Here is a 12,459-nt window from a genome sequence, read left to right on the forward strand (position 1 = left end):
CTTTGGTGCAGTTTTGATAGTCGTTGTGTCAGTTTTGTTTTGCTTTTTCCTTAATAGTAAGAAGGATCATAAAGGGTGACTATCATTCTTTCACCCAAATGGGCCCAGATTTTTGTCCATTTGCTGCTTATTTCATGTAGGTGTCAAAAAGAGAGTGTGGCAGCTGTCCATCCTTTCTGTAGTATTTCTTTGTGCATAGCATCATATTTTAAGTCCAACTCAGCAGTCAATATGGAGATGTGGCAAGTTTAGGTCCAAGTTAAATTAAAGAGACTATAATGAGGACTAAAAATAAAGACTGACTGTATTAGGAAAAAGAGTAAATTAAATTTATTAGATCTTTGAGGTGAGTTGTTTTCACTCCTCCCTGGGCAGCGTGATGATATCTGCCCAGCGCCTGGACGTTGCCAGAACCTGATGGGATCTTTCATCTGCGACTGCCCAGAGGGATTCACTCTGTCCAGCGACCGCACTACATGCTTCGGTAAGACTGATTTGGCACCCTCTCAAGCATTTATCCTTGGTCATGTTTTAGACACTTCTCAGTCATGTCTGAAACAATCCTCTTCGGTCCGGACAAAATAGCAGTAACATATACCAGTGCAGGTGTTGTGGCGTGCAAAACAGAAAAGAGAAATTGTATGAAAAGATTTATGAGGGTGAATGTGGAGGATAAAGCTTCAAAAGGTAGACCTATTAGAGAACTTTAGATGAGGCAGTAGCATTTTTTCTTATACCAGTCTGATCAGCATCATATAATCACATGGAGGAGTCTGGGATTGTTTTGGAAGCACACACAAAACTCTCCACACATGCCTTGTTAGAAAATATACTGTGCTGGCTGAATACTACTGTGTAGTTTTCCCCAGACATGTAGCCTGTACTGCATGACACTTATAACAGTCAAACAACCACCCCTGCAGGGCCATCCCATGCAGTAAACTGATGTTCCCTTGCGTAGACAGCCGCACCCTAGTGAGGCATGGGAAAGCTTAGGTTCCTGAATGGTCATCACAGTTGTGTCTCCGTCAAGTTAACAGCGGCATCATAGTAGTCTAAACATCACCTCAGCTTAAATACTGCAATACTTAATAACGTTGTGAGTGTAAGAGAGTTAAATTGATCTGACTGAAAGCGCATTGTAAATTTTGTATATGTTAAGTGAAGAGTGCTTCTGTACAGGAGACAGTAGTTTCACATATTTCTTCCACTTGGTTTAGTGGGGTTAAGGTATTTCAATACACGCATGCTAAGGCTGTGGCAGAATCTTGCAACCTACCCACTGTGGTCAGTAAAAATCATAGTGAGGGGGCAGGCATTTATAACATCTGTGAATGAAACAGGGGACAGTTGCTAATTATTGTTTTGGTATTAATTAGATTTCATTAGAGGTATTTCTTAACCAGATCACTACCACCCACACTGAGCAGATTGCCAGATACCACCATAGATTTTGTAAATGTATATGAAAATACATAGAGGCCACTGTACCAGAACCTGGCATACACAGTTTCAAAATCCAAGCTTAGGAAATGTTTGGATGTAAGTTGTGTTCCAGCTGATATATTTGTCCCATCCAGACATTGATGAGTGCAGTACCATCGAGGGAATCTGCCAGGACGGACAGTGCATCAACGAGAGGGGCTCCTTCCGCTGCATCTGTCCACCCGGCTTTGCGGTCAGCGAAGATGGGACGAGGTGCGTTGATCAGCGACAGGAGGAGTGCTATGACCGCTACATACAGGGTGAGCTGAGGTTGACTTGTGTAGAATGAGACTTACTAGGAGAGTTTATGTGTGAGGTGGAGAGGGAGGGGAAGACAGACAATGAGATGAAAGGATGGGATGGAGAGGTATAAGAGAGGGGAGTGTGAGTTGGAAGGAGGGATCGAGAACCCCCTTGTTGTAGACAGCACCTCACCAGGCTTGGACCAGGGTCTTGCCCACAGCAAAGTGCAGGGAACTTTTTTTTTTTTTTTTTTTTTTTTTTTTTTTTTTTATAAATACTCTGGGCAAAGGCTTCAGGGCCTATTTCTCTGGGGCAGTGGCCTATCCCAATGCCCAGTAGTCCTCCTGCATACCTCCACATGTCACCACTTCGACGCTAACACCCACTATTCATACTGAATACATGCTAGGGCTGTCTCATACAGGATTGGTGTGTTGGGGTTCAGCTCCTGGGTGGATGCCACCATCACATGAAGGCTCCTCATCAGTGCCTGAGAGTCAGGAGTATTATTTTAAAATATATTGGAGTTGGAGTGACGGTGATAAAGATGGCCAGGTGAGTGTAGTGATGTGTTTGTGTTGCAGGTGTGTGTCTGGAGCCACGGCCAGTGAGGATACTGAGGAAGGAATGTTGCTGCTCGTCTGGTGCTGCCTGGGGATTCAGCTGTATCCGTTGCCCTCCCATCAGCTCACGTGAGTCTCTAGTCCATGCACTCCAACCTGTCCAGGTCCCAGTGAGTCTGTACAGTCCACTTTTGCCTCTGTCCAACTCTCTGATGCGAGAGTTAACTGCTACTTACTGTCCTTTGTGTATGCAGTAGTTCAACTCTGGAACTGTCTTCCTCTGTCTGTATTTCCTGTGACCTCCAGGCTTTTAAGTGCAGTATGTCCAGGCATCTCAAGATGAACAGATCTGAAATTTATATATTTATTTTTTAAGATGGAACAGTTTTTTCAGGCTTTTAGCCTTTGGGGGGAAAAATAGCAAGAGGTCTTATTGGCTATAGTCCACTCATTCTAAGTTGATGGAGTTCCCTAGTTCCTTTCAGTTCAGTTGATGGCAAAGTGTCATCGGTTTAGGAGGTAAATTTGATGACCCGATAGTAACTAAGGAGACTCACTCTTGCCTCATATAGTTAAGGCATATTGATTTTCATGCAGCCACAAGTAATACGCTTTCTGCTGTAACGTAGCCCAGATTTTCATTATGTTGCAGCATATTGTACATCCTTTCCATAGCACTTCTTCATGACTAATGCCATATTCTAGTATTAATGTACTGTTACAACTCAGCATTCATGATGGAGAGATGGCAAGTTTAGGCCAAGTTAGAATAAGAAGGGTATAGTATTGATGTGAGAGTAGCCCATTTTTGTCAGGTGAAAGCAGACCTATTATACCTTACTCAGCAATGGATTATAAGTCCTACTGGGATCAGGTTAGGAGGCTGACTTGTATCACAGCCATAGTGAACTGTTTTGCATGCTGTACTAAACCATGAGAGGGAGGATGGAGTTGAGAGGTATATGAGGGAGGGGGGAATGAGTTGGGGGGAGGGCAGTCAAATGGTGGGTGACAGAGCGACTTGGAGGCGTTTTGTCTGCGGCCACCCTTTGCAAGATAAGGGCGTCGGGCGGTAGTTAGAAAGACAACACCATGACAGTCTTCGTGTGCCATTCATGTCTTGTGCTGGTTTTACTCTAACTTGGCCCAGATTTTTGTCCTTTGCAGCTTACTTCACATAGCTTGGTGGCAGAAAAAGACAGTGCTATGGCTCTACATCTTTACCATAGCACTTCTTCATGACTAGCACCACATTTGGACATTAATTTATTGTTATAACTGAGCATTCAAGATGAAGAGACTGCAATTTTAGACCAAGTTAGAGTAAAAATGGTATAGTAATATATATAGTACAGCCTCCTGAATCCAAACATCCAATTTCCAAAAACCTCCAATTCCCCTTTTCTTTTATGCAATAAGATGGTGTTGATGTTACCTCTCCTCACACCAGTAACTATATATTGTGCTTGAAGACATGGTTTATTTGTGGACAAGTATACAACACATGATTCACTACTCATACAAGGTACTTCATTGCATTTACTGATTTTGGTACCGTACATGACTTTCTCTTAGTCATCACTATGTTTATACTTTCCTTAATATTCCATTTTCCAAAAAGCCTGAGCACAGATTTTCTCCACAAATCTCTCTTAGTTATGATTATGATTATTTTCTGTAATATCCCAGTTTCAAAAAAAAAACTTTGAATCCAAGCATTTTGAATTTGAGAGTCTGTACTACATTGACAGAGATTCGTTGGTTGAGCCACGCTGTATATTGACCACGTTGTTTTGGTCGTGCCATTTTCAGCGGAGTACGAGAGGCTGTGTCCGCTGGGCCCAGGCCGCTCGGAGTCTGGTGCAGATCTGAACGAGTGCGAGATCATGCCAGGGTCGTGTGTAGGGGGTGAGTGCGTCAACACGGATGGCTCCTTCCGCTGCGAGTGTCCGATGGGATATGTCCTTGATAGTTCTGGCCGCCGATGCATAGGTTAGTAATTGACCGGAGATCTGTTGGGGTGTTTGTTGTATTTCTTCTAACCCAGCAAACATCCGTATCCCCATTGCTGTTTGTTGTATTTCCCCTAACCCAGCAAACATCTGTATCCCTATTGCTGTTTGTTGTGTTTCTTCTAACCCAGCAAATGTCCATATCCCCATTGCTGTTTGTTGTGTTTCTTCTAACCCAGCAAATGTCCATATCCCCATTGCTGTTTGTTGTGTTTCTTCTAACCCAGCAAACATCCATACCCCTATTGCTGTTTGTTCTAATTCAGCAAAGATCCATAACCCCTTTCAGCTCAGTTCATGGCCACCTGCATCACGTCCTCTGGCTTACCTTCCTCTGCCTCACCTCCCTTTGCCTCACTCTCTTTCTGCCTCACCCCTCTCTTTGCCCCCCCCCTTCCTCTCTCTCTCTCTCTCTCTCTCTCTCTCTCTTTCACCACCTCTGAGCCTGATCCACCCCATTCTGCCACTCCATACACTGCAGTGCCTTCCTTCCCTACATACACTGCCAGTTTGACTAGTAACCAAGGAGATTTATTTACACCATAATTAAGGTTCATAGAATTTCATGCAACCATTTCTTAGTACGGAAGTGAGGTTGGCCCAGTTCCATCAGATAAAAACAAAGCCAACTCTAGTGATTTGAATTTTTTTAGTGTACGGTAAGTCCTAATTGTGTGGCCTTTTTTTAATATACATTTTTATATTAATTCCACATTTTATATATTTTTTTCTGTTAATTTCACTTTTTTATACTTTTTTCTGTTAATATCAGAAGAGAGTGGATGAGGAATTTGGAAGGAATTTGAGTGTAAAGTGGAGGGACTGTAAGAAAATGTTCTGGAGAGAAGTGAAAAGAGTAAGACAGGGTGGAAGTGAAGTTAGCAGGGGAGTGAAAGATAAAAATGGTAGATTACTAGTGGAGAAGGGAGAAAAAGTGAGCAGATGGAGAGAACACTTTAAGGAATTGTTGAACATAGAGGATGGAAGTAATGCGAGTATAAGTGGCTGGAGAATAACTGGGAGAAGGAGGGAGGTGAGAAGACAAGAAGAAATCAGTAGGACAGAAGTTGTGGAAGCAATAAAGAAAGTTAAATTGGGGAAAGCCCCAGGAATTGATGGAGTGTGTGGTGAAATGCTGAAGCATGGGGGAGAGATAGTAGTAGAATGGATGTGGAAGATGTGCAGACTGGCCTGGGAGGAAGGTAGAGTCCCGGAGGATTGGAAGTCTGGTATAATTATTCCCTTGTACAAAGGAAAAGGGGAAAAAGAAGTGTGTGGTAATCATAGGGGCATTTGTCTTCTTAGTATAATAGGAAAAGTGTATGGTAGGATACTTATAGACAGAGTTAGAGAAAGAACAGAGAAATTAGTTGGAGAAGAACAGGGAGGCTTTAGGAAGGGAAGAGGTTGTGTAGATCAGATATTCAATCTTTGATCTTTAGTGGAAAAGTTTCTAGAGAAGGGAAAGAAGTTGTATGCGGCTTTCATGGATTTGGAGAAAGCATATGACAGGGTGGATAGACAAGGATTGTGGAAAGTGTTAAGAATATATGGAGTAGATGGGAAGTTGTTGAATGCTGTGAAGAGTATGTACGATGGTGCGAAGGTTGCAGTGCGTGTGGATGGTGAACTAAGTGAATTTTTCTCTTTGAAAGTTGGTTTGAAACAGGGATGTGTCATGTCTCCATGGTTGTTCAATCTGTACATGGATGGGGTAATAAAAGAGGTACAAGGTAGGGTAGTGGATGTTGGAGTGGCCCTGGTGAGAGAGGATAGTGTTTGTAAACTCCCTGTACTGTTGTTTGCAGATGATACTGTGTTGTTGAGTGAAGACAAAGAGGAGCTGCAAGGCTTGGTGGATGAGTTTGAGAGAGTGTGTAAGAAACGGAACCTAAAGGTGAATGTAGGGAAGAGTAAAGTGATGGTCGTTGAGAGAGGTGAAGTTAGTGAATGTACAGCGAGGTTGGATGGTGAGGAATTGGAAAATGTGAGTACGTTTAAGTACTTGGGTAGTATGATGAGTAAGGATGGAGGTTTGGAGGGTGAAGTGCTTGAAAGGGTACAGCAGGGAAGAAAGGTTGCTGGTTCCTTGAAAGCAGTGATAAGAAACAGGGAAGTGAGCATGGAAGTGAAAAAGTTACTACATGACAGTATTGTGATACCAACTCTAACGTACGGAAGTGAAGCTTGGACATTGTTGGAAGGACACAAGTCAAGAGTGAGAGCCGTGGAAATGAGTTATTTAAGAGGAGCCTGTGGAGTCACATGGAGAGACAGGCTGACAAATGAGGATATAAAGGAGCGTTGTGGTGTGGATGTGGATGTGATAGGAAGCGTTATGAGGAACACACTGAGGTGGTTTGGCCATGTGGAGAGGATGGAGGGTGAAAGACTGACGAAGAGAGTGTATGTGGGTGAGGGGGAGGGGGGAAGAGGGAGGGGGAGGCCGAGGATGAGATGGAGGGATGGGGTGGAGAGGTATATGAGAGAGGGGGGTGTGAGTTGGGAGCAGGGCAGTGAAATGGCGGGGGACAGGGCGACTTGGAGGCGATTTGTTTGTGGCCACCCCAAACGGGATTGAGGGGTCTGGCAATAGATAGATAGATAGATATACTTTTTCTGTTAATTCCACTTTTTATATACTTTTTTTCTGTTAATTCCACTTTTTATATACTTTTTTTCTGTTAATTCCACTTTTTATATACTTTTTTTCTGTTAATTCCACTTTTCATATACTTTTTTCTGTTAATTCCACTGAAAAAAAAAAAATCTATTAATTCTACTTTTTATATACATTTTCTGTTAATTCAGTTTTTTATATACTTTTTTTTCTGTTAATTCCACTTTTTTTTATATACTTTTTCTGTTGATTCCACTTTTTAAAAAAATTTTCTGTTAATTCCACTTTTTATATACTTTTTCTGTTGATCCCTCAGAAGATATAATAGATTTTGCCAGGTAAAGCTTTATTGATATATTATAGAAATGATGATGGTGATGATGATGATGATGATAGTGATGATGATGATGATGATGATGATGATAATGGTGATGATGATGATGATGATGGTGGTGGTGGTGGTGATGATGATGATGGTGGTGGTGATGATGATGGTGGTGGTGGTGGTGATGATGATGATGATGATGGTGGTGGTGATGATGATGATGATGATGATGGTAATACTGACAACGATGGTGAGTGATGATGATGATGATGTTGTTGATGATGATGATGATGATGTACACCTGCCAGATGAGAACGAGTGTGCGGTGTCCAACATCTGCGGCAATGGCACCTGCAGCAATGTGGAAGGCGGCTTTGAGTGTTCATGCCAAGAAGGTTTTGCCCCTGGACCCATGCAGGTAAACAAGTGTGGGTTGTGGGTGTGGGTGTGGATGGGTGGGTGAGTGGGTGGTTGTGGGTGTGGGTGTGTGGGTGTTCTTACCTAATTGTATCTTTACAGGAATGTGTGGGTGTGGGTGAGTGGGTGGGTGTATGGGTGTGTGCATGTCTGTGGGTGGGTGGGTGGATGGTTGTGTGTGTGTCTGTGGGTGGGTGGGTGTGGGTGTGGGTGTTTTGTTTATTCTTCATTTCACATGATGAAGAGTGTAATTTTGACTGAAACGAAAAGTCAAGAGCATGAGCAGTGGAGATGGAATTACAGAGAAATGGGTGTGGAGTATTGAGAGTGGACAAGGGTAAGAGACTATATGAAAGATGTGGAGTAAGGTAATTGTGGATATTAGAGCTGACAGAAGTATGGTTAGATGGTGTGGTCATGTGGAGAGAATGAGTGTGGATATAGTGGTGGAAAGAGTATGCGTAGGTGGTATGGCTGTGTGGAGAGAGTGGGGCCTATATGAGATAATGTGGCAGGATGATGTTGAGAGGATCGAGAGTGAGAGACTGACGAGGAGAGTGTATGTGAGTGAGGGGGAGAGGGAAGGGGAGGTCAAGGATGAGATGGAAGGAGGGAATGGAGAGATATATGAGAGAGGGAGGTGTGAGCTGGGAGCAGGGCAGTGAAATGGCGGAGGACAGGGCGACATGGAGGTGATTTGTTTGTGGCCACCCCATACATGATGAAGGCATCTGGCAATAGATAGATAGATAGATGATGATGTTGATGATGTGGCATTGTTAATTGTTTTAGTGCAGTATGAGGTGTGGTAGTATCTTGTTTTAATGTGCAGTGTGAGGTGTGGTAGTAACTCTCCCACGTTTATCTCAGACATGTGAGGATGTGGACGAGTGTGAGGAGCTAGGCCATAAGTGTGCCTTCCGCTGTCACAACATGGCCGGCGCCTTCCGCTGCATCTGTCCGTATGGCTACACACTGGCGCCGGACGGTCGACACTGCCTGGACGTTGATGAGTGCACCACCCCAGCCAACAACTGCCGCTTCCTCTGCAAAAACCTCATAGGAACCTTTATGTGTATCTGCCCAGATGGATATCAGCAGGTGGGGGCATTATCTGTTTGTATCTATCTATCAGTTGTAGCTATCTTTTATTTATCTATCCATCTACTGTACCTATAGTTATGTCTTCAACTATCCATCTTTCAGAACTGCCACTTACTCTGCAAAAAAAACACACTGATGTTGTTGTATATTTGCCCAGTTGAATACCAGCAGCAGGTGGGGACAGGGCAGTGTCTGGTTCAAAGGCTATCTTATCTATCTGTCTATCTATCTGTCAACAGTATATCTGCCTGTCAATCCATCTATTACAACTGCAGCTTCCTTTGCAAAAACCTTACTGGAACCTTTACATGTATCTGCCCAGATGGATACCAGGAGGTGGGGGGAGGAGGATGCATGGTGTGAGTCATCTATCCATCTATCAGTCCATCTATTTTTGTGTCCATCCAGTGTAAGAAAAGCAAATTCATTATGGTGTCACTGGAGTTCTAGTGGGGATACTTGTGTGTGTGCTTGTACAGGTGGTGATGGCAAATGACTGCAGGGATATCAGCAAATGCACTAAATGGCTCAATTGTATTTTCATCATTGACATTGGGAAGAAGCATAATTCTCTGGCATCAGTTTTTCCACTCTTTATCCATCAGACTTCTAGCTGTCTATCTATCTATTGCCAGACACCTTAATCCCATACGGGGTGGCCACAAACAAACCGCCTCCATGTCACCCTGTCCCCCGCCATTTCATTGCCCTGCTCCCAGCTCACACCCCCCTCTCTCATATACCTCTCCACTCCATCCCTCCCTCTCATCCTTGGCCTCCCCCTCCCTCTCCCCCCCTCTGCCTCACTCACATACACTTTCCTTGTCAGTCTCTCACTGTCCATCCTCTCCACAAATTTCTTTTTCTGTACAGGTGGGGATGACAGATGATTGCAAGGACATCAATGAGTGCGCAGTGAACCCCAACATCTGCAAGAATGGCCGGTGCACCAACACACAGGGATCATACAGGTGTGAGTGCTATGAGGGGTTCGTGGCCAGCAGGGACGGCAAGCAGTGTCTCGACCGACGACAGGGCTACTGTTTCAGGCAGCTCATAGGCGGCATGTGCTCCACCACTACTGATAGTTTGGTTCAGGTTTGTAAAAAAACATATGATTATGAGAATTATTATTACTCTTATGGTTACTGTTATTATTGTTGTTGTTACAGTATTATTGTATTATTTTCTGTGAGCATCGTGCCTTGAGTGTATATGTAGAAAAGAGTAAAGTGATGGTTATTGAGAGAAAAGGTGACTCCCAGTGTGATGTCACTGTGAATGGAGAGAGACTGGAATTGGTGAGAGTTCAAATACCTGGGTACAGTGATAGAAAAGAGAGGAAAATGTGCAAAAGAAGTTGAAAGTAGAGTGACACAAGGAAGAAAAGTAACTGGTGCAATGAAGGCCTTGACAAGAAACAGAGGCTTGAGTGTTGCAGCTGCACGAGGCTTACATGAAAGAGTGTTAGTGCCAACTTTAACATATAGATGTAAGACTATGGTGTGGCATGAAAATGAAAAGTCAAGAGTAAGAGCAGTGGAGATGGGACTGCTGAGGAATGTATGTGGAGTACAGAGGGTGGATAGGATACAAAATAATGCGATTTGTGAAAGATGCGGAGTGAGGAAGCCGGTGGACACCAGAATCGAAGAGAGTGTACTGAGATGGTTTGGTCATGTGAAGAGAATGGATAACAACAGAGTGGTGAAAAAGGTATAGCTGAGTGAATTTGAAGGAGGGAGGAGGCGAGGTAGGCCAAGGAGAAGGTGGAGCGATATGGTGGATGAGTGTGTGAAGAAGAGAGGTTTGGAAGTCGGTGAGGCTAGGGGACTGACAAAAGATCAAGCTGGCTGGATGAATATTATGAGAAGAAGTGCATGGTCAGGGATTTGGCACCCCTTTTCAACATGACAGCGTCCAGGTTGACTCAATCGGGTACTTTTATGTGAAGCTACAGAACGTGGTGAATGTTTTTGGAGTATCAGATAGAGCCAGGATTCCGGGGGCTTGAATGGTGAGTGAATGGAAGCGTGGTCCATGGGATTGGGCAAATTTGGGAGGTCTGGACGTTGCTACTCCTCACCCTGCTCTTTGGTGGGAAAGGAGGTCCGGATGATGGTGGTGATGAAAAAATCTTATTGTATGTTTATAAAGGATCCATTATGCTTGCATTCATAGGCCTTGGTCACCTGATGGTGGCTGTCCATGCTGTTTGATTTCTGCCAGCCTCCCTATTCAGTTCCTTGTCCCTGAGGTCACACTCTGTGATCTTGACACAAGTCTTTTTCGGTCTGCCCCTCAAAACCCTGCCCCCAACATTCATACTTTTCACTTAGTGCACTCAATATTCATCCTTCATCTTCTTCACATGCCCAGACCATCTCAGTCAGCCCCTCCTCATCACAACACCAATACATTCAAGTCCCGTCCTTCCTCTCAACTCATCAATTGTAAACTTACCTCCCCCAGGGCTCGCATTCAAGGATGTGCTACACATCCATCAAATCATTTTCATTTCTCTACATTTGAGAAATGACTGATGTGAAAGAGATTAACTATAGTACCATGAACAGTAAATGCAATAAAGTACCTTGTATTAGTAATATATCATCTGTAGTTATGCAGTACTTGTCTATAAACTCTGTCTTCACATATATGGTACATGTATTGTGTGAGGAAAGATGATATCAAGTACGTTGTCTTATTGTAAGGAAAAATATTGTGGAAATTGGAGGGTTTTTAAATTGGATGTTCAGATTTGGGAGGTTGTACTGTATTTATAAGGGTCTGATTCTTAACGTTGCTTAACTTCGCTGATCGGACGGGAAGCGGTGTACTCAACGAGGTATGGCCGTTGGTCTGGTTAGTACTTGGATGGGTGACCGCCTGGGAACACCAGATGCTGTTGGCATCCCTACGTGTCAAGTGGGGTTGGTGGAGGATTAGTGCCCCTCCCTGTAAAACAATTAACTCTGAGCCCTTGGCCACCCCGTTTGGGATACATGGCGTCTGGCAATGATGATGATGATGATGATTCTTAACTGTTACCAGGCTTCAGTTTGTGATGACTTAATGGGTAAATTATGAAGACCCCTGGCACCCACATGACCAGCAGTAATAGTAGCCCTGGAATGGCTGAGAAGTAGACCCATGTTAGTTTTTTTTTTTTTTTTTTTAACCCAAAGTTAGCCCTAGAATAGCCTCCTGTTAAAAAAGAAAAGAAAATTGTGGGACACCCATTACAGTAGCCTGCTGGTGTGTCAAAGCCAATAGTAATTCATTCATTGCCAGACGCCATGTATCCCAAACGGGGTGGCCAAGGGCTTAGAGTTAATTGTTTTACAGGGAGGGGCACTAATCCTCCACCAACCCCACTTGACACGTAGGGATGCCAACAGCATCTGGTGTTCCCAGGCGGTCACCCATCCAAGTACTAACCAGACCCAACGTTGCTTACTGCTTCATAATGGTTGAGAATTGGACCCATGATGATACAGCAATATTTACTCAAAAGTAGTCCTAGAATAACCTCTTGGAGTTTTAAAAAAATAAATATATAAATAAATAAATATGGGACGCCCTATACAGGCACTTAGTTGGAGGTGGGAGGTGTATGCCCCCCTCCTTTTCTTTTCTTTTTTTTTTTTTTTTTTTCAGACCAGTGATTGCTGACAGTACTAGAACAGT

The 12,459-nt window shown here is 43.6% G+C and overlaps 1 protein-coding gene across 1 annotated transcript in view; it reads left to right on the top strand.

Moving 5' to 3' along the window:
* LOC145396220 (fibrillin-2-like) overlaps positions 1-12,459 on the top strand; it is a 102,261-nt gene that overhangs the window by 73,246 nt on the left and 16,556 nt on the right. The window contains exons 33-39 of the mRNA XM_080269654.1: positions 376-484; positions 1,581-1,745; positions 2,313-2,420; positions 4,104-4,283; positions 7,557-7,666; positions 8,536-8,766; positions 9,643-9,867. Of these exons, the coding sequence (XP_080125780.1) occupies positions 376-484; positions 1,581-1,745; positions 2,313-2,420; positions 4,104-4,283; positions 7,557-7,666; positions 8,536-8,766; positions 9,643-9,867 (1,128 nt within the window). The remainder of the gene's footprint in view (positions 1-375; positions 485-1,580; positions 1,746-2,312; positions 2,421-4,103; positions 4,284-7,556; positions 7,667-8,535; positions 8,767-9,642; positions 9,868-12,459) is intronic.

The sequence above is a fragment of the Coenobita brevimanus genome, chromosome 35, assembly GCF_032717465.1.
Source record: "Coenobita brevimanus isolate Jiangsu-jjx chromosome 35, ASM3271746v2, whole genome shotgun sequence".
Lineage (NCBI taxonomy): Eukaryota > Metazoa > Arthropoda > Malacostraca > Decapoda > Coenobitidae > Coenobita > Coenobita brevimanus.